Here is a 27,360-nt window from a genome sequence, read left to right as displayed (position 1 = left end):
TTGATGTTTCGAAGATGGTAGTAAGCAGACCAGGTAACATGAGACGTAAAAGATAGGGTGCTATCGAAAGATGATAGAGAGCTTATTGATTTACAAACACTGCAATTTTGTCTTAATTCAGCATGTTGACATGTTGGTAGATGACAGTACTGATGAAAAATTTAACTAAATCAAGTCAACATGAGTTTCTTCTCTCAAATGACCAATGTTTTAATTGGTCTCACATCCTAAGCTTCCAACGCTACACCATAGATTAATTTAGGCAGTATTAGGGAACATGTATGCAGGTTTGCTTGAATACTTGCATGATAAATTCCAGCAATGACTACTTCCATATGATCTTTGGATCAGTAACTGTCTCTAACCTGGAAGTAGGTGAACTGCGAGTGGTAAAGATCAGGATAGATGTGCAGGGTGGTTCCCACTACAAGCAGTGACTCAAACTTGTGTAGAGAGGAACTGATGTAGCCATTGAAGCCCAAACACCAGATTTTCAGCAGAGCCTCCAAATCAAACAGCACAGTGAAGGCGACCTGAAAACAGCAGAAAGAGGCAGGAAGTATGATAATGGAGAGCTGTTCCTTGTGTGCCACATTTCTTAGTGATTGCATTTTAAGTGTCCCTAGAGTCCTTGGTTTTTGCAAAGGGAATATGTACTGTATGTGAATACATGGACATTCAAACAAAGAAGGCTGAAGAACCATTTCCATTCACAATAACTTTGCTTTTCATTTAGAAGACACAGTATATACTGTAGGAATGCAATCATACTGAGATGCATTTAGGCACAGGAATGTCAACAGAAGACAGAACACAAAACTAGTGTTTCCCAGTTTTCCCCCATTTGGTCTGATCCAAATAAAGAGCAGTGTGGATTAATGATGAGATGGATCGGCCTGTGAATATGTGGGGTGCCTTTTCCTCCTTATCTCCGTCTTTCAGCTTGGAGTGGGCGGGTGGCCACTGTGCCACCTGCATACTGATTGCAGAGGCAGTGCGTGGCAAACAGGACACATACACACACACATACGTACCTACCCGGCACTAGTTAAAATGGAGTGTTGCCCACAAGCTGTTTGCGCCCACGTTGTCACTCAGTTGATTTAATCTCAGGGTTTTTAAGGCGACAGAAAATGATGAGGATATGTTTATATGAGCTTTCAGCAAAAGTCTTATCTGCTGACGCATTTGAGTGCAATAACAATATGGTTATTTTGCCCATCTCACAACAGATGACATAACAGAGTAAAATTGTGTCTTTTAAAACTAATACACATTGCCAAGACAAAGAAAGAGCAGAAAGCCCACCCTAGAATGCAAGAATATGACAAGAAATGTATCATTTTCAAATGTTCATTATCAAGTAGCATCTTGACACTCCAATGAATATCTGTAAAAGCCATGAAGACTTTCACAGTGGGATTCAAATTATGCAGCATTTGTAGCACCTAGCATGAAAAGTGATCAGGGTGTGACTAGTAACATCTAGGGCATCCATTTTAGGAATCAGATAAATACTCCCTAGTGAGAAATACATTTATTTTTATTCCATATATTATTAAAATATTTAATAATCATTAACAATAATTACTTTTCAGTGCAATCTCATTGCTGTACACAACACATAAAATAAAATAAAAAATAAAAACATAAAAGAAAATAAGGTCCAGGGCCATTTCTAAGTGCCAGTTTTGACAGGTCTCACCTCAGCCAGGTAGAACTCGTCATTGGTGAGTTTATGGTCCTCGCCCTTGTGGTAATTGCTAGCAGCTACAATCACGTCAACGGCCACCATACTGAGGATGAACATGTGGAAAACTGAAGATCGCATCAGTTTCTGCAGAGATGAGGGAAAAGATCAGATGCATTTAGTGCGACAGAGCAAACACAGTGTTGTTGTTAGCTTAGCCACATGCAAACAAAGTCCATATGAGACTTTCAGTCAGTGCAGTCAACTTTTTTGTCAGCTGTGCATATATATTTCAACTGTGCACGACTTCCATTCCTAGAGTCGCCATGCTGAGCATTACGATTTCTGCCATTCATTTTTATATGTGTGGTCCATCTCCTCTCCCTTTTAATGTCTCTGGATGTATATCCTCCATTATGAACAAGCAGGCTGACCACATCCTCATACTGAGTGTAGTTGCTGGAAGAACATTATTTTCCACTTGATTCTCCACTTTTGTATGATGGAAGCTTTTAATCACAGTAGTAAGGACTGAGCCAAAAATGGACCCTCACTCCCTGAGCCCTCAGCAGGCCAAATTAACACATCTCAGGCCCATTACAGACCCAGGAACATGATGCAGGAAAAATAACTTAATTTAAACCCAGATTGAGACACCTGCCTGCTGCCCTTGAAATCTGTCTATATAGACTGTGGTAGGTGTTTTTTTCTTATAAAGCTGCAACACTGGATGAATTATAATGTAGGTATTTGATATGACGAACAACCTCATTAAATCCAAATTGCATTATAAAGAAGTTTTCGTACCAAAAAGCATGATATCTGGAATACTGTAATTGTATTTTTTTATTTTTTTTTTAAAGATCAAATGAAATCATATTACTGATAAATAGCACTGGAAGGTTTCAAAAGCCTCTTTCCTCTTGATCCGACACAGCCAAGTTTCTTCCAGTGAAACACTGACTAATAATAAGACATAATCTTTTGGGTCATTTGTCTGGAAGCCAGCATTCTAGATAAACAGTTGTCAGTGGAGCTGATATCATTGGACTTTGAGTACAAAATACAACATATTAAAGCCATAGCAGTAACAAATAAGCAAGCAAACAGAATATGAAAATAACTCACTGACAAAATGAGAATGTGTTTATTAATATATATTTATACTACACCTGCCTAGCATGATTTTATTAGAAACAGCTTTGCTACAATAAATTTATATTATTGTCAATACACTGATATTTTCTCAAATCACCCTTTCACTAAAAGCGAATAAAAGCAAGTGAAATTTGTATAATAACCTGCATTTTTTATTAAGATGAGTGAAATATGTATTGCCTATTGAGTTGTCTGCTGTTTAGCGAGTTACATTTGTATTATAAGATGGGTCCACACCCGTTTTATACCCATATTTTTGTTCTATAATTTAAAAGAAAAAGAAAACCCAATCAATTACTCTGCAGTAAATAAATACGTATTATTGTGGAATTCCTGGTAAAACTACGCTACCCACAATCCTGAAGGAGATCCACCAACCAGAGAAGTAACTGTTACCATGGAAACAGGAATCATGGGAATAGTGCTCAACAGTGACCACCCACTCCCATGAAGCATTGCAAATGATGTAACTGAGTATAGTCTCTTTACACTCTGAAACAACCTATATTTATATACATCTGAATAGTTTGCAATAAACATCAAATATACAGTAATAAAACTGTAGTGGAAAAGCAATGAGAGTAGTGGAAGACACAGGGCAGGGTGGAGTCAGTGTTTAGGGAAACATATCTGGAAGATCTTTTTTTTTTTTTTTATTAAATTTGATGCTCCTAATGCCACAAAAAGTACATGCTGCACCTTTAACTCTAATTCATTAGCAATACACACACAGATGAAATACCCAACTTGACTAATGACAGAGGGCCAATTTCTCTTTCATTGCAGTGTCAAGACTTGTATAAGCACTCACTGCTTGGGTGCATTTATGTGTTATAAAACAATGAGAAGACACACCAAAGAGATGTAGATAAAATGCAACGTGCAGTCGACAGTCCAAATACATGAACACAGCTTGTGGGTGGGTGGAAAATCTCAAACTGGAAAAAAATCTGGAGAGAGAGGAAATGGAAACGAGAGGAAAAAATTAGGAAGAGGGGAGAGAAAATGAGAACAGAGGAAGGACCTTTTGGAAGACCAACAGAAAGAATCCCACATCTTTTGAAGCAGCCAAAATAGTCAATAACAATTATGTAAAAGCGATTAAACTCCTCTTTAATAAAGTTAGAGGGAGCGGAACCAGTCTACAACAGCATTAAACTGATATATCTGATACATGTATCTAATAAAAGTAAAATGTAGTAATATTTTATTACATTATATACAGGTAGGCCAAGAATATCCCCTTGTTACAAAATCTGTTTTTTGCCTTCCTTACAGACCATGTTTTTCACACTAGTCAACTAGTCATATCGCTGAAAGCAAAAGAGAGTAAGAAGAAATAAAATAGGAAATGGTCTATTAAGTAGAGAGGTGAAAGACTGAAAGATTATGTGGCAAGGTTCATGGGCAGAGACATAAAAAAAGAGACACTCTCCCTCCGGGTTTGACAGCCAGACGGCCACATGTGGAACAATGTGGCCCCGTGCCACATACAATCTTCAAAATAAAGCTTGCCTTTGGAAAGACAATGGCAAAAAGGGCATACAAGAAGAGATTATCTGAGAACAGATTTTCTCTTTTTCTGTGTGTCCAGAGGCTGTTCATCTACCCAGAGAGATATATATCGACAACGGTTCCTTAGACTTGTGTATGTTGTAAATAGAAGGTAACAGTTTTTGTAATTGGCAATAAAACCGCCCTTAACCCTGCTAGGGCTATGTTTGGATTGCAGTAAAGTCATTTAAAAAAAGCCAATGGCTTGTATACTATTAAATCCCCATTATACCATAGATTTCTCAACCGGCCACATGAAACCCACTTATGCTTTAAAAAAAAAACTTTCTTTACATTAATTTTATAGCATTTTTACAAATGAGTATGTCCCCAAAATGAGGTTATGGGAGATTTTGTCAGATCACTTGGTCCAAATTTGTCCACAAAATATGGTGAATTAGGTACACACACACACACACACAAACACAAAATAGACTGAAAGCAAAAATGGTTAACCATCCATTGACAATACCAAGCGACTAATAAATCACTTTATCACTAATGCTGCTCTAATACATTAATTGATATTTATATATTTTTTTATTTATTAAAAGGAGGAACACTAATATGAAAAGTAAACAAAGTCGTTTTCAAGAAATTCATGATTTAAGTCTTTATTCGTAAAAATCCCCTCTACTGTATTTTCAGTTCCCTTTCAGTAGTCACTACGAGATAAGTCAGAGACTGACGAATAGGGGTTTCCTGACGGTCACGAGCGATGTCTAGCGTGTTTGGACTTTAATGACGCTCAGACAGCGCTTGTGGATGACTCGTATTCTCATTGCAGGAACATGACCATCGTGGTGTTAAGATCGAGACTCAATGACTCAATGCCACACCCCAATTTATCTCCTCCTCGATAGGGGATACTTTGGCTGGTGGCCAGGGTGATCTGAGGGCTACGGTGTGAAACAACCCGACGAATCTTCCTTGGGCCACACCCCCCTGCACATCGCAAGCCGTGGAGCTTCCGGAGGAGCCTGGTTCCTCTCGGGGACCCAGTGTTTCATTCGGGGCTCCGGTGGATGATGCGTACTGGCACCCGCTAGCATCCGCCTCCAGTACCTTTCTTCTCGGAAGTGCATCAGGAGGTCACCAGGTCGTGGAAGTCCCCATTGACTTCCCACAGCCCGGCGGTGTCCTCCGCCTTCTCTTCCCTCGATGGCGCGGCGACCAACAGGTACACTGGGGTCCCCCCCTGGTGGAGCGCGCTGTGGCGATGCAATTGTGTCCCCAGAGCGCCTCCACCTGGCGTGGTGACCCAAAACACCCCTCCAAGGCCTGTAGGTTTTCGTCCACTCTCGTGGCCAAAGCCTATGCGTGACAGGCCGCCTCCGTCCTGCATGCCATGGCCATCCTTCAGGTCCATCAGGGACATGCACGAGGGAAGGGCTGACCCGGGGCTCATGCAAGAGCTGCGCACTGCCACCGACGAAGGTTACTGCGCGATCCCTGGGTCAGGTGATATCCACCGGTGTGGTTCAGGAACATCATCTGTGGCTCAACCTGGCCGATATGCGGGAGGCTGAAGTACACCCGGGCCGAAGCAAGGAGGTGGTCGCAGGAAGGCGGCACAGCCCGTCTCCGCCCCTAAACCTGCCAAAGCCAGGCTAAGCAGCGCTCCTGAGACAGGCAGCTCGGAGCAAGGGCGCAGTTCTTCCCAGGAGCTGGTAGCAGGACCACTGGAGGGCCGGGGGAGAATCTTTTGCTCTCCTTCCCCAGTCACTGGCCTCACGGTGGGCGGCACCCTAAAACTGTTAAAGAAAGAACTTACTCCCCTTCCTCCGAGCCCCAAGAGGCAGTGTGCGACTATGCCTTGCCACTCTCATCCTCCTCTGTCACCAGACCCCTGTCAGAATAGGCCGCTGCGGAACGCTCGTCCTTCCCTGGCCTCCTCTGTCAGGACGAGGAACTTGACCATGCCCCCACACCGGGACGCTACGCCTCCCATGTCTGGGCCGGTCATTCCACATCGCTGCCCCATCATGGGTATGCCTGTAGTTCCAATGACCCCACTGGTTCAGTTTTTGGGAGCCTGGCTAGAGTTTCCCAATCCGTCCCGCTGGGGGCTCGGCTATCCAATTCAGTTTCCACAGTCTCCTCCCCACTTCCAGGGAGTCCGCTATACCATGGTGGGTGGCAATGCCCCTGTCATGCGTGCGGAGGCCGCCGCCCTACTGGCGAAGGGTGCGATCGAGACTGTCCCTCCAGCTGAGATGAAGTCCGGCTTCTGCAGCCCCTACTTCATTGTACCCAAGAAGAGCGGTGGGTTATGACCTATCCTGGACCTGCGCGTCTTGAACCGAACCCTTCACAGGCTTCCATTCAAGATGTTGACAGCCAAATGCGTTCGTCCATTGGATTGGTTTGCAGTGATCGACCTGAAGGACGCGTAGTTTCATGTCTCCATTCTTCCTCGACACAGACCGTTTCTTCGGTTTGCTTTCGAGGGGCAGGCATATCAGTACACGGTACTCCCATTCGGGTTAGCCCTGTCTCCTCGCGTCTTCACGAAGATCGTCGAGGCAGCCCTTGTGCCACTCAGACAACATGGGGTTCGCATTCCTGAACTATCGCGACGACTGGCTGATTCTAGCTCACTCTCGAGAGCAGGTTTGCGAACACGGACCTGGTGCTCCGGCACCTCGCCCGTCTGGGCCTTCGGGTCAACTGGGAAAAGAACAAATTCTTCCCCGTGCAGAGGATCTCTTTTCTTGGTATGGAAATCGCCTTGGTCGCCATGTACGCGCAGCTTATGAGCGAGCGCGTACAGTAACTGCTGAATTGCCTGAGTCAATTTGAGGGCAAGAGTAACTTCTACTAAAGTTATTTCAGAGGGTCATGGGGCACATGGCATCCGCAGAGACAGTCACGCCGCCCTGACTGTTTCATATGAGATGGCTTCAGCACTGGCTTCGCGATCGAGTCCCGAGATGGGCATGGCAACAGGGCACGTTCCGGGTGCTAGTCACTCGGGCCTGCCGTCAAACTTTCACCCCGTGGTCGAACCTCTCTTTTCTACCGGCCGGAGTTCCCTTAGACCGAGTTTCCAGGCATGTTGTTGTGTTAACAGATGCCTCCACCACGGGTTGGGGTGCCATGTGCAATGGGAATGCTGTCGCTGACTCCTGGACAGGATCCCAGCGCCTATGGCATGTCAATTGCCTCCAGTTGCTGGCCGTACGTCTAGCTCTGCACCGTTTTCGGACGTTGCTGGAGGGCAAGCATGTACTGGTCCGTTCAGACAACATGGCGACAGTAGCGTACATCAATCATCAGGGTGGTCTGCGCTCCTGCCGTATGTCGCAACTTGCACACCATCTCCTCTGTAAGAAATTGTACTCTGCCTCGTCCCATATTCCACTCCAAAATATATTTTAGAATGAGCTCATCCCCAAAATGGCTTAATTATCATAGAGATTAAAGAAAGTCAAGTTATATTGTTTCTTCACCATTTGGGTTGATCACCTCCTGAACAAATGGTAGTCAATTGTAGAATGGGACTGGGTGTGGGACACAGAGAACCTTCTCAGACAATGGGGTGTCACAACTTCATTAACATACAGACCACAGCTGTTGCACCAAGAGCAACTCCATTTACATTAACCCCTTAAACCCTGAGGCCATTTTTGGAGTTTTTTGTCTGAGTGACACACAAAAAAGTAAAGACTCATAACTTCAAAACTATAACAAGGAGAGTCAAAAGGTAGGTATCGTTTGATAGAACTCTTTTCAATTTTTTTGAAAATATAAATTACATTACATTTGGACATTCCCCTGCCGAGAAACTGCTGATAAATACAAAAAAAAAAACATAATTGTTTTATGATTTTGCATATCTCTCTTGTTTGACATACAATAACTCGGGAAGGAAATACGGTAGCAGAAAACTTCTTTTTTGGGGAAGTGCCCCTAAATGTGAGCTGCATCCGAATCAAATTTTGTGGTGATCGCATAAAGTACTCAAAAGTTACAGCATTTGGAACAAAGGTAGTCTTTTTTTTTAGTCCTCACACATTTGGAAGGCAATAAAAAAAATGAGTTTTCTGAGTGACATACACAAAACTAAAGACTCATAACTTCAAAACTATAGCAAGGAGTGTCAAAAGGTAGGTATCGTTTGATAGAACACTTTTCAAATTTTTTGAAAATATAAATTACATTACATTTGGACATTCTCCTGCTGAGAAACTGCTGATAAAAGACAAAAAATATATATAATTTTATATATATATATATATAATGCATATCTTTCTTATTTGACATGGAATAACTCAGGAAGGAAATAAGGTAGGAGGAAAATTCTTTTTTGGGGAAGTCCCTCTACATATGAGCTGCATCTGGATAAAATTTTGTGGTGATTGGATAAAGCAATCAAAAATTATTGCATTTGGAACCAAGATAGCCTTTTTGTGGAGACCTTGACGCCCCCTCATGGGCATTTTTAAAATTGTTTCACCATGAAGAATATCTTGTGATAAAAGCAATAGATTAAGTTAATTTTGGGCTCATTTTAATTGTATTAATATGCTGTAAAAAATTAAGTGCAATTTTCAACGATTTTTGAATGTTTCATGAGATGTATGATGTTTTTGACACATTGCAGTACATAGTACAAAAAAGTATTTTATAGATTATGGAATTTTTTTTAAATATTTATCAGCAAATAACTCAGCAATACTTAGGAGTTTTTCAAATTGGCTACATTCACTGTAAAGTTCAGACTCTAAGGTTTCAAATGACACCAATTTTGTTTGAATCAAGGCAATATTTTTGAAAAATATGATAATAAATATTTTCGCAGCTAGGTGGCGCCATGGGTGGCGCACGCGGGCGGTACACTCCGGTTTAGAGAGACTAGTCAGCACTCGTTCAGAGTTGATTGAAGTGGTTGGATTCTTTAAAAAGCTGAGATTCTAAGCTTTAAGATGATACATATTTTGTGTTATTCCACGTTTGAAAACGAGCGCGGACGGTTCCGGGAAAATTGGAAAACACTTTGCTCCCCAGAAGGATGAGAGACTTGTTTTTTAGCCAAGTATGCATCACTTCATGAGGAATATCTCGTGATCAAAGCAATGGATTATGTTGTGTTTGGGCTCTTTGTAATCGTGAGAATCTGCTGTCAATAAAGATGTTCGATTTTTCACAATCCATGTATGTTTTATTGAGTTATGAGCTGAAACGTCACATTAAAACAACATAGCATCACTGCTATTGCTACTTCATAGGTGCGCCTCTGGTATTTTTTTGTGTCAGAACGCCATAAGGAATATCTTTAGATCTGAGTGATGGATTATGGTGTGTTTGGGCTCTTTTTAATCTTAACAATCTGCTGTAAATAATGATGTGCCATTTTCCACAATTGATGCATGCTTCATTGAGTTATGAGTTAGAACGCGACATAAGTGCTACATCTATAATAAAGATCTATGTGCGCATTTGTGGCTTCGTGTGTTACAACTCCACGAGGAATAACTTTAGATATGAGTGATGGATTATGCTGAGTTTGGGCTCTTTTTAATCGTGAGAGTCTGCTGAAAATAATGATGTGCATTTTTCTACGATATGTGCATGCTTCATGAAGTTATAAGTGAAAACCAAACGCGAGTGCTTCATGAGTATATATTTGGCTAGGTGCGTCTTTTGTATTTTCTGTGTTAGAACGCCATGAAGAATATCTTTAGATGTGATTGATGAGTTTGGGCTCTTTTTAATCGTGAGCTCCTGCTGTAAATAACGATGTGTCATTTTTCATGATCGATGTATGTTTCATGAAGATACGAGTAAAAAGGCCAAGTCTAAGCTACCTCGCTTGGCTACGTGCGTTTGTGTATTTTTTGTGTATTAGAACTCCATGAGGAGTATCTTTAGTTCTGAGTGATGGATTATGTTGAGTTTGGACTCATTTTAATTGTAAGCATCTGCTGTAAATAATGGTGTGTCATTTTCCACAATCGGAGCATGTTTCATGAAGTTACAAGCAGAAATGTGTCTAAAATTCAGCATCCATATATGGTTTACCCATGGGTCTCTTGAGGGGCTTATTTTACAAAAACCTTGCTCAAGTTTAGTAAAAGCCTGAAACAATTATGCTTGTTGTATTCTACTCATTGAGACCTTTCAAATGACATATGACACATGACTATCTGAGCAGTATGATGTTTTTGACACATTGCAGTACATAATAATTTCCCCTTCCTCATAAATTATATATATAAAAAAAATCATTTTATCAGCAAATAACTCAGCACTACTTTGGAGATAATCATAATGGCTACATTCATTGTAAAGTTTAGACTCTAAGCTTTCAAATGAAGCCTATTTTGTGTTGATCAATGCAGTAGTTTTGAAAAATATGACAATTAATTTTTTTCATAGCTAGGTGGCGCCCTCCGGCGGTACATTCCGTTCTAAAGGAATAACTCAGCACCTGTTAGGAGTTGAATAAAATGTATAGGTGCATTGAAAAGCTAAGCTTTAAAATGATACCTATTTTGTGTTATTACATTCAGTGGTTGCTTAGTAATTTGATTATGATTTTTTTTCATGGGGTGGCGTCCCGCCGGCGGGACGCTTAGGGTTTAAGTAGAACAGGATAAAAGGTTTAAGATTTGGATGATCTGGGTTAATTCTGAAGCCGGTGAACCCAAGGTGCTTTGTGTACCTTGCCTGCTATGCTGTAATATAACTTCATTTTTGAGATCTTCGACGTCCACATAATTTTTTCTTACACCTCCTATGGAGTCTGAGCATCTGAGGTCGCTTTGAGCCATTCACATCCCAGGAGACCTGAATTGTGCAGCCGACAAGCTCTCACGACTACGGCTTTATCCTGGGGAATGGAGACTCCATCCCCAGAAGGTTCAGCTTATTTGGGAACAGTTTGGCGACGCACAGGTAGATCTGTTTGCCTCCCCAGACACTTCCCACTGCCGCTTGTTTTACTCCCTGACTGAGGGGACCCTCGGCTCGGATGCACTAGAGCACAGCTGGCCGCGGGGACGGCGCTCCTGGTTGCTTTGGCCTCCATCAAGAGGGTAGGGGACCTGCAGGCATTTTTGGTTGATGAAGCGTGCCTGGAAATTAGGCCGGCTAACTCTCACATCATCTTGAGACCCCGGCCTGGATATGTGCCCAAGGTTCCCACCACTCCTTTCAGGGATCAGGTGGTGAACCTGCAAGCACTGCCCTCGGAGGAGGGAGACCCAGTCTTGGCACTGCTCTGTCCAGTACGCGCCCTTCGTGCTTACGTAGACAGAATGCGGTGGTTCAGGACCTCAGACCAGCTCTTTGGTACGGTGGGAAGCTGAAGGGAAAGGCTCTCTCCAAGCAGAGGTTGTCTCACTGGATAGTGGACGCCATTGTCTTGGCTTACCAGGCGCAGGACCTGCCATGCCCCCTAGGGGTGAAGGCACACTCCCACCAGGAGTGTGGCTTTCTCCTGGGCTCTAGCGCATGGCGCCTCGCTAACAGACATCGGTAGAGCTGCAGGCTGGGCGACACCTAACACTTTCGTGAGATTCTACAATCTCCGTGTAGAGCCAGTGTCCTTTCGTGTACTCACTCCCAGTAGCCAGTAAGTAGGACCTGCTCTGTGTCATTGCTTTTTGCGCCATTCCACTCCATGGACTGGATACGTGTGCTATTTTACTCAGATGAGTTCTCCATAGACTCTGAGTTCCTCCTGCACTGTTGATGCCATCACCAGAATACATGCCCGGTTGGTCAGCCCTCGTGATCGGTTAGGTGCCTCCATGTGCATGGTTCCCCGGTTGGGCAATTCCACCCTGCGGGCTGGATACCTCTAAGCTTTCCATATGTATCCCGTACTCAGGTAATATGTGTATTTTAAGTCCTCCCTGCGGGTAGGTGCTGTGTCACATATTCCATCTGGGATATGCTACCCAGTGTACCTTAGTATTCTTGCGTTAGCCTGGCCCTTCACTCTATTCTCACGACAAGGAGCTGGAGCTTGAAAGAGAACGTCTCGGTTAGGTATGTAACCCTTGTTCCCCGAAGGAGAGAAAGGAGACGTTACGTCCCCATGCCACTGCCATAATATGATAATGCGAGATTGCACTCACGGCTCCTTTTAAACCCACGCGGTGGGGTGGAGTTCGCGAAGGTGATAGGGCTCTCTAGCGAAACCCCCATTCGTCAGTCTCTGATGCAACGTCTCCGTTCCCTCCTTCAGGGAACGAGGGTTACATACGTAACCGAGACGTTTTTGCTGTCTTCCTTGACTGTGAGGCTTTCATTGTACACTACCATTCAAAAGGTTGGGGGGTTGTTTCTTATTGTTTTAAAGAGAAGTGTCTCATGCTTACCAAGGCTGTATTTATTTGATCAAAAATACAGTTAAAACACTAATATAGTGAAATATTTTTATAATTTAAGATAACATTTAAGTTGGTAACACTTTATTTTGATGGTCCCTTTAGAACATTCTATTGACTAAAAGTAACTTTTAACTACATGTCAACTAACTATCATTAGAGTATTAGTAGACTGTCTGCTTAATATCTGCTAACTCTTTATTGTGATGCTTCTCCAACAGACATTCCACTGAAGTAACTTTGCAACATGTCAACTTATTCTAACCTTAACCCTTAACCCTAAGTCTACTAATAATCTGCTAACGCTCTGAGAGTTAGTAGACATGTAAATGCAACGTTACTAATAGTCAACAGAATGTGTTAAATTGACCATCAAAATAAAGTGAAAGTTTAAACTTTTCTATTTTAATATATTTTCAAATGTCATTTATTCCTGCGATGGCAAAGCTGAATTTTCAGCATCATTACTCCAGTCTTCAGTGCCACGTGATCCTTCAGAAATAATTTTAATATGCTGATTTGGTGCTCAAGAAATATTTCTTATTATAATCAGTTTTGAAAACGGTTGTGCTGCTTAATATTTTTGAGGAAAATGTGATAACATTCCTCCCAAGATTCTTTGAATAGAAAGTTAAAAAAAACAGCATTTATGTAAACTATGTAAAAGTATTTCCTGCCAATTTAATACATCAATTTAATGCAACCTTGCAGAATAAAAGTACTAATTTCTTAAAAAAAGAATGCATTTCCCATTACTGATTAAAAATGGTAAAAAACAGCATCTTGCTGTTTATACACAAAATAACCCAGAATATTCCTTTTACCAATTCAAACTATACACACCTTCAAGAATGAATTGAAAATTACCTGTCAAATCTGTAAATGGAAAGTCTGTAGTCATACAGGACTTGTAGAGCTCCAGGAAATGTCCTTAGTGTCTTACAGTATATCTCGAGGGAGAAAGGTGAAAGAGGGACAGTGGCAGTCTGGTCTGTCTGCTGGTCTGGGATCACAGCTCAGAATTCACTGAGAAGCCTCTATGACTAATATGGGACATGAAAAAGCAGTCTGACATTTTCAGCTTCTCGATGTTGGTTTTCCCTCGGGTGTTTCGGCTGAAGGGGGACTAACAGGTGACTCCATTTTCTCAGGGCCCTTGACTTCACCTAAAAATGTTCCTGGCTTTCTGAAAGACTTGCTTTTATAGCAGGGTTTGAAAGCTTGCTTGTGCAATTCATCCATTGTCTACTTCAAGACTTGTCTGTGATGTGATGCCTATTTCTCTTGTATGGAGAACATAAAAACAGCACTGTCAATGCACTGAAGGTGTGGTGGCCTACTTCTTCTGATGTTGCTGGTGCCACATGAATACCTAGCCGAGCTGTCGCAATCAAATAAAAAGCAACCTTTGTGAGGGCGGGATGCACCTCTCTCGCTCTCTCCATTTAATTGCATTTGATGCAGCCCAATTTGTATGCTCCAAATCTTCCTCCAAACAGACAATTCAGAGCATCTTGTTACTGCTCCTCCTTGTATGTTTGAAACTTCAGGTTTTACACCTGTCAGCTGACACACAATTAGTGTTCTTTATAGTAAGGTGCCTGTCATGCTCTATCAGTTATGTGCCAGAATCAAAGACAGCAACAACTCAAAGGGAAGAACATTTCTTTATCATTCAGCTTACGTCAGCGGCATTTGACCAAACATTTACTGATTCCTAATGGAATAGTTGCCCCCAAAATTTTTACTCACCAACGTCATTCTATATATCCATATGAATTTAATTTGTCTGTGAAGAAGAAAGTCTGAAGACTATGCTGGTCACTCTTTTACATACCATTACAATAAATGGGGACTACTGACGCTTTCAAGTTTCAAAAGGATGCCAAAACATAAAAGTATTACCAAATCGGTCCATTCTTCACTCTTAATAATGAAGCTTCTTTACTGGCATTGATGTTTCCATGAAGAATCTTTAACATCCATGAACCTTTCCATTTCCCAAAAGGTTCTTTAAAGCAAAAAAATGGTTCTTTAGATTATTAAAATGTTCACACCAAGAAAAGCTTGGTACTTTTAAGAACTGTTCACTGACAGGTTCTTTGGAGAACCAAAATTTGTTCTTCTATGGCATTGCTGCAAAAAAAAAAAAAACTTTTAGAACCTTTATTTTTAAGAATGTTGTGCCCTATTTTCCTTCTGAAGTCACAATATCTAAGTTGTTATTCACCAAAAACTTGACATCCTCCTTCGCTTTCCTTGAACCGTTCATGAGAACAGTTTAGATAATTTTGTTCTTTACAGAGATTTGGTCGATTGAGTACACAAAATCAGTCTGAATGACTGTTCATGAACTGGACTGACCAAATATTTGTTTTGTTTTATTTAAAACAAAAAGAAAAAAAAATATTTTTTACACTTTTTCCTTCTTTTTCCTTTTTGAAGTTTGAACGCTAGTTCAGTATTCGTTGTCATTGCATGAAAAAGAAACAACTTGTGTTTGTCTTCAGAATTTCATTTGCACCACTTTCATATTGCTCTTTTACATACATTTTCATGGAATGAAAATAAGCAGTATTAACATTCTGCTAAACATCTCCTTATATGTTTCACAGAGGGGGACAACATGCAGGTTCTGAACTATGCAGGTTCTGAACTATGCAAAGTTGAGTAAATTATAATAAAATTAAAATTTTGAGGTATACTATCCATTTAAGCTTAAATTAATTTAAAAGCAAAAAGTCCAGATTTTATGTTATTCCAATTAAATGGAGGAGAACGAAGAACAGAAAGATGAAATAGATAAAGTAGTAGGTTATTCTTTAAAAAAAAACTTTTTTTTTTTTTTTCAGGACAACTGCACACTGACTGTTTGAGAGTTCTAACAAGCATCAGCCAAGACCAATGAAGCATCTTATAGTACTGTACATCTAACACACCAAATTTAAGTCATCAGCAAACTGACTGCTACAAATGCACTTTTTGTGAACTCCATAGGCATACCCCGCCACATTCGCTCCATTGTTTAATTAGAAAACAGGAACAAAAATAGCTGATTGGAGACCTGCAGTGTTCAAATCCCACTGCTTATCAAAGTTATTACTGCAGTGAGGTGATTCATGCTCTGTCTGGGACCTGCTGGTTAATTAAAGCTGACTGTCCTCTAGAATTCTCCAGCCACCATTCAAGACCAGTTTAGGGATGCAGACAGGCTGGGTCGTGAGTATCACGGTTGCGGTTGTTGATTAGGCGCACTGATGGCTGGGAGAAATAGGTCCCTTGGGAGAAATAAGTGTTGTAAGGTCAGAGTTGGAGTAATGGAGGGTTTCCTTTATATAAATAACCTTGGTGTGGGAGTGGGGCCAAGGTGTTCCCTCTATGGGCAGCACCTTCAGTTTAACAGGGTTATTAATCATGACGTCCAGGGTTTACAACACAGAGAGGCTGAGCGGGAAAGATACTGAACGATCAGGAAACTGCTCTTCATTGAACTGTATTGTAATTCTAAATGACTAACCAACTGTGTTGAGCTTTATCTAAGTTTAGTCCAAGATGTTAATGGCCAACTACATTTTGCTGTCACATTAAAAGGACAATTCACCCAAAAATAAAATTCTGGGTAACACTTTATTTTTATTTTAGTGTCCTTGTTACATGTAGTTACTATAGTAATAACTATAAACTATGCATAATTTCATGCAACTAACCCTAAACCAAACCCTAATCCTAACCTATAGTAACCCTATAGTAAGTACATGTAGGTAAATAGTATTACTCAGTACAATATAATTACACAAGTCTTACTCATAAATAACATCTCACACATTAATCATTAACAAATACCAACTGTATAGCATAAAAGAGGCACATTTACACTGTTTTGAACAGGCACAACATGGTACAATGTCAAGAGATACATTATTTTTGTGTTAATTTTTGTTTTTGTCTTAACCAGTAATGAACGTCACAAGCAACAAGCAACAACACATTATCTCATAAACATAGTCCCAATACATTTGGGGCCCTATTTTAACAATTTGAAACGCAAGTATCAAACGCGAAACGCAAGTAACTTTGTGGGCGGATCTCAAGTGCTGTTGCTATTATGCCGGCGGAATAAATGACTCTTGCACAAATCTAAAATGGGTTGGTCTGAAGTAGCTACATTACTCATAGGTTTGGTTTGGGTGTAACGTGAAATAAACCAATCAGAGTGTCATCTCACATTCCCTTTAAAAGCAGGCGTGCTTGTTCCATGGCGGATTGCTATTATAACGGCAGATTTGCCAGGCGCACGCCAGGAATGGTTCACAGCCGAGGAGACCGACGTTCTCGTCAGAGCCGTAAAAGAGAAGTGACATTGTATGGGGATGGGAGAAACTCACCCAAATTAGCTTCGGTTAAACAGGCGTATGTGTAAGCTAGATTTATGCCTATTTTTTCACATATTCATGGACACCACTATGATTTCCCTCGTGTGGAATATTTTTCCTTGTAATTATGTATGGTTTGCAAAAATGGCAACTGCTGCATCCGTGTAGATTAGAGAAGCAAAGTGTATGCGCGTTGTCCACACGCTACATTATGGCCAAGCATGCGCCTAAAATAGCATCTGAATAACGCGCCACTGACTTTAGACTAGGTTTTTCCTGGTCTGTGGCAGAATTGTTTTCTGGAAATGCAAAATTGCACCAGGGAACATTTGCGCCAGAACACGGCGCCTCTTTTCGCTGAACCGCCCCCGGGAGCACAAGTTCATTCCCTAATTTACCGACGTGTTAGCCTGACGTCGTCATACTCAGATTCTAGTCAGAATGTGAGTCTGATTCTGGTCCATTGAGCTTTGATTATGGAGAGTGTTTTAACCGAACCAGGAAAGAAAATGCCTCTGCACTCAATTGGATAGACCTACAACCAATCAGAGCAACGTAGTAAGTTTCCATTCATGTTTCCGATCGACAAATGCCTTGATCGCGGTTCTCTGTTCCTCTTTTAAAATAAATGCGCTGTCGATATCTTCTATAACAGACGCGATGGCGGAATCTACACATGATGTTTCATAAAGTTCAGCAGGAGCACGTTCACATAATCAATCCAATCAAATTGTCATCAAACACAATGTCTACACTATCAGCATGAGAGGAAGCATATTATTCACTCTGTCAACTCACCTAACATTCCTTGACAGTTTTCAGCATCCCTCCACTCACTCTCGGCTTGTCCTTCCACAGCCAGGAATACGGGGGGAGTACTTTGGGTTCGGGCCGAATACCGAGCCCGAGCCCTCTCCTCTCCTCAGACAGCACGCCAAATATGCATTTATTCTATCTGATTTATTTGTAAGCGTGAACTCGTGAAATCTCAATTCTCCAGCGGCAGTCATTTGAATTCAACCCAAGCGCTCGTTGATGACGTGGATGATTACGTTACCGTTGCTCATCTGTCCATCATCGTATAAAGCCCGCCCTGACAATTTGATTGGTCCGAACAATTTTTGTTCGGGCATAATAGCTCCTCAACGGATCGAGTCCAGACCGAACTTCCCGACCTAAAAATTTTGTGGGCGGGGCTAAGTTTGGCTGGCATCCAGGCTACCGACGTGTGTCTGTGGAGGGAAAAGTCCGCTGTGCGTCGGGTGCAAAATAGGAATGATACATGCGTCGGTGTACAAAGTCAATTGCGCTGGGTGCAAGATAGGGCCCTTGATCTCAAAGTACAACAGAAAATGGTCCTACCAAGAAGTCACAGTCTGAAACAAAAAAATATATAAAATCTGTAAAGTAATAAGCAGACTCAACTGATTTTTATGCTATTAAAGTAAAATTGCAAATCCACTATTGTAAAGGTCAGGATTTAAACTGTGAATGAAACATTTATTATTTTTGAGAGATTTATATCTAGAGTCTGAATTGAAACTAATAAAAAGTTTTTGCAAAACTCTAGACAAGAAATCTTTTACTTGAGAAACTTGCTTAAAAAATCCATTAGAATAGCTGTAGTGCAATTATAACATATAGGGGAATGCAAAGGCCTAATTAACATCATGCTGGCCTTTGGAGAAGAGATCAAGCAGACCTCATTAACCTTAACCATATAATAAAACACAACCAAATACAGAATAGCCACTGCTTCCAGTTTTAATATATATTAGAAAGAAGAAGCTAGTGTCTGCCCACAACAGAAACATACAAATGTTAGTCTATGCTGAGTTATGACATCAAGACTGATTGCACATAATGACAGCTGAAAATGTATCTGCTGCAGATTTTATTATTTTTATTAGCTTTTTGTTTTCAAAGTGTATTACTGTACTGTTTCCCATTCATTTTTATAAAAACTATTTTGTGTTGAAATCCACTTCATTTTAGATGCTGGCAATGCATAATTTATTTTTTTGCTTTACAGAAATTAGACTTATTATTTTATATATTTAGAATAGAGATATATAATCCCCCTTATATAATTATATTACAATTAGAAGGGCCACAATTCTCATTGTAACAACTGAGACAAATCAGACACAATTATTTGTTATATTTAACAAATAATCTTTAAAACTCACTCTGGGATCTATGGTCCCATCCCCCCAACAAGGGCAAAAAGGGTCTTGGTTACCATGACTATGATCAGATAAGTTGGTTTTATTGCTGTTAAAAATGTGGTCACGTGGAAAAAGCAGAGGCCATAGAAAAGACCCACAGCTCTTAAAACAAACTTTACAAGATTAATTTATGGACAAACTGATCTGTAAATGAACATAAACCCCAGGACACCGTGTGAATGATTTACTGTCTTGTGTAGTGTCTTTTGATACTATTATCTTTGATACTATGTATTTTATGATAGAACCAATGGTCAATGTAACCCCACCTGTATCCTGTCTCCTATCGAATTAATCCTCATTTAATGACTCACACTTTAGTGTACATCACCTTCTCATAGAATGCAGTGTGTGTTTGTTATATCTATCTGTGTATAAATGGACACAAACAGCAAGGCCTATGTCTAACCACACTTGAGACAGAGCCATAAATCCTCCCAACAGCGGAATTTCCCACTTGGAAATTCCCCCTTTCTTATTGGTCGAGCCTATCCTGAGAGGTGGGACCTTTCTCAGACTTTAAATGGCCTCTACACAAGCCCTTCCCTCTCTTGGCCTTCTCGGTACTTTCGCATAGCTGTCCTGCGTGGCCACACTAGGCCCCAGGGCAGCAGGCCTTGACCCACAACCAGCTGTGCGCTCATTCAGGAGAGAGAGGACTCTCTCAACCAGAACAGAATTCACCAATTCTTCAGTCAACGCCAAAGAATTCGATTGAGACTCATGGGACCAACAAAATCCTTCTTCAGGAACTTCACGATATGTTTCACTGCAAAGGCCATGCAAGTATACATTTAATGAGGTGCTCTGAAAATGATAAGCTGATGGTTCTTTTCATAGTTAATTGGATCTTTTCCATAGTTCCATTTCCTGCTTCCGGTTTCATTCTGTCACTCACCATTTTACCTATGCATGTATGTATGTGTGTTTAGTTTAGTTATGTTTGTGATTTAGTTAATAAAACTTGAGCACAATACGTACTTGGTTCTGATTCTCTGCTTGCAACAAAGTTTATTTTACGATTTAGATTTTGACTACAGGCTCTTAGTAGTACTGTACAGTAGGGCTGGGTAAAAAATATTGATTTCTCGATTTTAATCGATTCTCATTTTTACGAAACGATATCGATTCTTAAATCCCAAGAATCGATTAGTCATCCTGTTTTCAGTTGATGAATGAATGGAACATTGTTGCGCGCATCCCATCCAATAAATCGCAATAATCTTTGTGTTTTGTTATTATTGATATGAAACAAAGTCTCAGATTTCAAATTACGTCCATTTTCTTACGAAATTCAAAAACATAATTACCGTTTTGGCGCTGTGGCGTGAGATCGCTCTGGCGCAGCTCAGCTTAAGAGAAGCAGCAGCACGGAGCGCACATGACCTTCTCTTCCGCCTTAATACCAGTTACAGCGCGAAAGTCTGTATCATGTCACATGGAATCGCTCAATCAGTGTTTCAACCGTGGAAAGACGTTAGTAAACAATGTCATGTAATGTCACATTTACCTCAGAAAAACCATATCCAGTGACCATAAACTCGTTAGTCATCTAGAAAAATTAACTCTAGAGAGGAGCATTTTGTTAAATAAATGCACCATATTAAATATTCATTATCATTTTTAATGTTCTTCAATATTTAATGCATGTTTGAATAAATCTGGAAAGTTTTTTTATGACAGCCACCATTTAGATTTTTATATAATTTCATATAACTTTATTATTATAAAAATAAATAAAAGTGTATTTTAAGTGTGTTTGTATACAAATCAGTTCATTTTACCTTCAATATTATAGTGGGCTAATGAAGCCTATAGGCTACAACTGACTCCCATAGTTTACAATAATAGTTAAGAGATTTGTTTTCCTTGAGACCTGATATCCAAAATAATCAATATTGAATCAAATCGAATCGTAATCGAATCGAATTGCAAGCTTGTGAACCGAAATCGAATCGAATTGTGAAATTTGGGTCAATAACCAGCCCTACTGTACAGTAAGAAAGACATTTCCCTCACCCGGAAATGAACATTTCTTGAATTAATAAACAATTAACAATAAGTGTTCATGGGACGAACAGGTGGATTAACTGTAATATTAATTTTACTTAATTTTAATTTTAATTAATTTTAATATTAATTTTATTTAAACATTAAATTAATTCTATTAACTGATCCAAATATTCATAATCAATTATAACAAGTTATGATTGATTATTAATACTTCTTTAGAGCTAATTTGCTACATCATGAAAATAGTAAGGTAATGGTCCAAAAATTTTGCTTCATTTTGTTTATGAAAAATAATTCAAATTTTTTTGTTTTATTTTGGAGTGAAACATGAAAGACATTTTTTGGTGAGGTTCACTCAGGAACCTTTCCTTTAATTTCTGTCAAGGTTAGTGTTCATTTAGTGGCCATTTGTGGCACGACACTTCAATAACAGTTCACAATATTGAACAGAAAGCAATTGTGATTGAAGTCTATGATGAACTACACCTCCACCTACAGTACTTGCTGAGTTCTCTCTCTTTCGTTCACCCCATCCTACCCCCTGTAAACTTTGCCCCTCTCTGAGGAAATACAAAAGCCTTCCTTTACCTGATGGGATCGCATCATGGAAACCTGGCCCCAGAAATGTCATTAAATGCCAGTCTTTGATCTTGTTTCTTTCTTTTTTTTTTTTTTTTTTGCACTGAATATTTTCAAATGCTCTCTACCATGGGAACAATTGAAAAGCTTTTCACCAGGATTAGACTGTCGAATCTTAACCCAAATAGTGTGATGCATTAAAATGTATTTTTGGATATTAAATTCTATTTGACTCTGCTGAGGGCCTATTTTAACTGATGATCTCTCTCCCTCTGTGTAAGCAGATGTAAAAGTCAGGACTGTTTTTTAAAGGTAAGTGCCATTAGACTCTCTCCAAATGCTGTCTTTTCTGTTATTATCGTATTATCAACCATCAAAAGCCCACTCTATTCTATAACCATTCAAACCCAATTCATAATTTCTCTGCTGCACAGTACTACAATAATATGCCATTTAGCTTTTTGTCCATTAAAGTCAAACAAAAATGGTATTAGCAGTCCTTTTTTTTTTCTTTTAAAAAACATGTACTGATAAATCAAGCAGAATAAGACAAGGAACATGGTAAATTGAAAGTAAATGTGGTCAGTTTTGATTTCATGTTGACTTCAAAACTAATATTCACTGATTTAAAGTAAAATAGGATGAAAGTGTAAAAATCTTGGGCTTATGCAAAGATATTAAGTATATTACCTGAGTGTGTGGGTAGGTGAGTTATGTAGAAAGCATACTGATGTATATATTGTGCATGTGCTAAATTGGGCTCACAAAAGGGGGGAAGGCAAACTTTGCTGTGTTCATTCCACGGTCTATTCATTCTCTGTCAAATTCATACCAGCTAGTTTGAGCGAAATCTAAATGTGGCTATTGCGTTCAGGCCGCCTGCAGCACATTTCTTGCACTCCCACACAGCAGTGTGGCATTAAATGTGGCAGTCAGGCAATACTGAGGGTGTGCTGACGGTTGGGGGCGTCAGTGCCATTAAATCGCATGTCTGGTACCTGGAGGCAAGCAGGCGCCCGGCCATGTGGTTTATTCACGTCCACCGCCACGAGCTGCCATCCTCCAGACGCGTCCTCGTGAAACATCTGCCACCAGGAGGAGAGGTGGAGAGAGAGGGAAAGAATGAAGAAGAAAGGGAGGGCCAATTGTTAACAAGTATGAATGACTGGCGGTTTGTCAGTTAACATGCAAAGTTAAATAAATAAAAAATCATTTTAAATGCCATGAAAATGCATTTTTGATAACACAAATGTAGCAAATAAATTGGGGGGGAAATAAGCAAAAAAGTTGGCTACAAAGACAATTGGCAATCTCAAAAACAATTGGCAATTATATTATAATTCTTCACCAACATCATAACCATTTTATAAACACAGGCAAGGTCACAAGAAATTGACTTCATGATCCAGCGAGCATCTATTCACATTTCAGAATCTAAATGCACCATGACTTCACTATGACAGATACGAGGAGACAGCGGCGGAGACAGCAAGGACTAGAGTAGGGAGGCGATGCTACAGCAGGCACCTTGAATCTGGCAAACAACAGAGGCTACTCATATCCATATGTACACAGCCCAGAACTATCAGATGGCTCTGTACTTGAAGCCTTTTTATCATCTGCCTAGTGAAAATCTAAATAAAATGGATTGTTTAGAAAACTAATAGCCCACCACTGTTCAACAAACCACATCATTTGATATTATTCATTTCCATAACACAAAAGGTGTGGGATTAGAATGCTCGTCTATGTGCCACATTAAATGTTGCCGTACATTTTACGAATATATATTGAGCTTCAGACACTTTGTGCCCCCTCCAACTGTTTGGATTCCCATCCTAAGCACAAAAGTGAAAATCTGCCTATGGCTGTTCCTAATGTGCACTGCTGCTGTTCCACTTATGTCTGTCTTTTATCAGTTCAGAAGAATAGATAACCAATTAAACCCACGAGAAATGACAGTCATTAAGCTCACAATGCCCCTTCAGCTCTGACAGATTAAAAAGGTTACTACATAAATAGATATTTAAAAAGTTTCCCCTCACAGTCTTGTAATTATAACTTTGCAATTCATGTGGTAATCTTCTTAAGGGACCTTATTGAATTATATTACTTTTTATAAGACAGTCACAAAAGGGATGGTGCAAATCTTGCCAAAAGAGTATCATCAGGCCCCAGGAGAACCTTATTCTTTTTTATTTCTTTCAGATTAAAGGCATCATTCCGAGTCGTATTGTCTAACACTCAATAAACCAAGGTTTTGTGTACCCTAAGAGATTTTTCTTCAATAAGACATTTCAGCGTAATTAAAATTAAGACACAGAAAGGCTATTTGTTTTCAAGGTCACAACACTTAAATTTGTTAACTCAGGGTCATTTTTTTAATTCTGGTTAGTCAGGGGTTAGCGTCTTCACACTTTACATTTATAAACCCTGGGTTATCATTCTAATTTGCATTTTTATGAGGTCACAATAACATTGTGACCTGCTTTAATAAACGCATGTCCAAAATTGTATACAAACGTTACAATCACAGTACCAATGTAAATAAATTGATTGTGTAAATCTGCTTTCTTATTACAAATAAATAAAAAAGACAACGTGAATTAACTTTCAAAACAGTATCAGTAAGCTGATGTTTCTTGACATTTCATGACAGGAAATAGCCAACCAAGATTCTCACACATTCCTAAGCTATTTCTACCTGTGAAGTTTTAGACACCCAAAATAGCCTTACCTAGACCAAGAGCAAAAGACTACATTATACTGTTTTCGCTGCAGACATTAAAGATAAGGAATCGATTCAAAGTTTTGTAAATGGAAATGGACTTAGAAAACTATATTTTACTGAAGACAATTCAACTTTGTGTCCCTCAGAATGAGATTTGCCTTATTGCTTTTGGAAGGCTTTACTGCAGATTGCAACAAAACTGTATTCCATTTTTAAACCTGTGGCCATTCTTTTCTCATTTCTTAATCATTTATTTCATGGTAGTATGGTATTCTTTGGTATAGTAGAGTCTTGCGAAATCTGTCAAGAACATGTACAGTTCACTACCATTCAAAAGTTTAGGGTCAGAAAGATTTTTTTTCAGCATGGATGCATTAAATTGATTAAACAAATTGACAGTGAAGACTTTTACTTTATATACAAACTTTATATTCATCAAATAGTCCTAAAATAAAAGTTTATCATGGTTTCCACAAAAATATTAAGCAGCAAAACATTTTTCACAATATTGCTGTTTTTACTTGAGACTTTTTTCAAAAAACAAGCTGACCCCAACTTTTGAACAGTAGTGTATATAAAGCTTCTATTTTTTTTAACAAAAACAATAAATATATATTATTATTATTAAAATATATATTTAAATATCTGAAAAAAAAAACCCAAATCCAGAAAAGTTGGGACATTTTGTAAAATGCAATAAATCAAGAGTCTTTGATTTGTTAATTCTTTTGAACCTTTATTTAACTGACAAAGAAAAGATTTTCAAAGTTTTTTCACTGACCAACTTTCGTGTATTTTGTAATAAAAAAAAAAAAAACATTTTGATTTTGATGGCTGCAACACACTCCAAAAAAGTTGGGACAGAGGCCAAATAAAAGTGAAAAGCTAATAGAATATCCAAGTTAAACTCTTTAAAAACATAAGTAGGTGAATTGGTCATAGGTGAGGGTATTGTGATTGAGTGTAAAAGGAGCATCTCAGTCTTTGCAAGCAAAGATGGGTCATGGCTCATCACTTTGTGCCAAATATCATGAGAGAATTGTCAAACAATTCAAAAATCACATTTCTAAATGCAAGTCTTTCACCTTCTACCATACATAATGTTGTGAAAAATTCAGGGAATCTCAGCACATGTAAGGCAAGGCAGGAAACCTCTGTTGAATGTGCGTGACCTTTGAGCCCTCAGAAGGCATTGCATGAGAAACCGTCATGCTACTCTTAAATACAGCCATATGGGCTCAGTTTCTTTGGAAAAGAACTTAACAGTCTGCTACTGCATAAAGAAATTGCCACTTGTCTGTTACGCAGGTATAAAAGCAAACATCTGCCATGGTATGGGGTGCATCAGTGCACTTGCATGTGTGTGAAGGTACCACTGATGTGGAGGCATATACTGGTATTGTACAGAGACATTTACTGCCATCAAGATGACATCTTTCCTGGGGAGCGAGGCAATGGCCAGGCCTCATTTTGCACATGCTAAAACAGAGTGGTTTCTAGACACTGTACATCACAGGTGTCAAACTCAGTTCCTGGAGGGCCACAGCCCTACAGAGTTTTGTTCCAACCCTGCTTCAACACACACACACCTGCAGTTTTCAAATAAGCCTGAAGGACTTGATTACCTGATCAGGTGTGTTTAATTAGGGTTGAAGCTAAACTCTGCAGGGCTGTGGCCCTCCAGGAACTGAGTTTGACACCCCTGCTGTACATCATAGAAGGGATGTGCTTGTGTCTTATTGAAGTGCTTGTGTCTTATTATGTGAAGGGATGTGTCTCTTATTGAAAATGTATGGCACATCAGGAAAAGGAGAATCAGACAACGATGACCACAGACTGTTGAGCAGCTTATCAGGCAAGATTGGACAAAAATTAAAAAAATTAAAAAGTGTAATTAAAAGGAAAAGTGATGTGACACAGTGGTAAACATGCCTCTGTTCTGTTCCAACATTTTTGGAGTGTGTTGCAGTCATCAAAGTCAAAATTTGCCTTTACAAAATACACTTGGTCAGTGAAAACCAGTGAAAATCTTTTCTTTGTACTTTTGTCAGTTATATAAAGGTTCAAGAGAATTAACAAATCACAGATTCTTGATTTTATTATATATTACAAAATGTCCCAACTTTTATGGATTTAGGGTTGTATAAGACATGACCATTCTCATTCATGTATTCCAGTAACAAGAATAAGATTTGTTTTGGATTATACTATAGTAATGAGAATTTCAAGAGTTCATGGTTTTCTTCATGATTTGTTATTTTTGTTTGTTTCATTTTGAGATGACATATGCATCAGACATTTCCTCATGAGATTTACCCCACTAAAGCAGTGCTGGAATAAATGTTGTGTGCTATAGGCATTATTTTTCCAGAGTGCACTTCTACAACCATAAGACTTGAATAACGGTGGTCAGGTCACTCCTGTGCTGCCAAAAAAAAGCTGCCAGCTCCACTCATGCCAACCTCCAAGGCTTTGCTCCAGGACTGGCTCTGGCACTGTGACTGGCGCAGTCAGGGATACACTATGCCTCAGTTCACACAATTACACACACAACTTTTCACACCACGCCCCCGCTCCAGATTTTCTGAGCATTTGCACCATTAGCTTGGTTAGTGTGAATTTCTCACTAAACATTAGGTAGGCGATGGTTGTATAAAATCAACAGGACAGGTTTCCCCACAGGAAAGCTTTGAAG

At 39.7% G+C, this 27,360-nt stretch overlaps 1 protein-coding gene across 6 annotated transcripts in view; it reads right to left on the bottom strand.

The window, feature by feature from the left end:
• nalcn (sodium leak channel, non-selective) overlaps nt 1-27,360 on the bottom strand; it is a 116,776-nt gene that overhangs the window by 71,570 nt on the left and 17,846 nt on the right. For all 6 annotated transcript variants that reach the window (XM_079881245.1, XM_079881242.1, XM_079881244.1 and 3 more), the window contains 3 exons: nt 22,933-23,019; nt 1,706-1,837; nt 366-533 (listed from right to left, as the gene is read on the bottom strand). In XM_079881245.1, coding sequence (XP_079737371.1) covers nt 366-533; nt 1,706-1,837; nt 22,933-23,019 — 387 coding nt within the window. The remainder of the gene's footprint in view (nt 1-365; nt 534-1,705; nt 1,838-22,932; nt 23,020-27,360) is intronic.

This window comes from Squalius cephalus (genome assembly GCF_949319135.1).
Source record: "Squalius cephalus genome assembly, chromosome: 9".
NCBI lineage: Eukaryota > Metazoa > Chordata > Actinopteri > Cypriniformes > Leuciscidae > Squalius > Squalius cephalus.
Note: the sequence above shows the minus strand (reverse complement) of the source record. Positions and strands in the feature narration are given on the sequence as shown.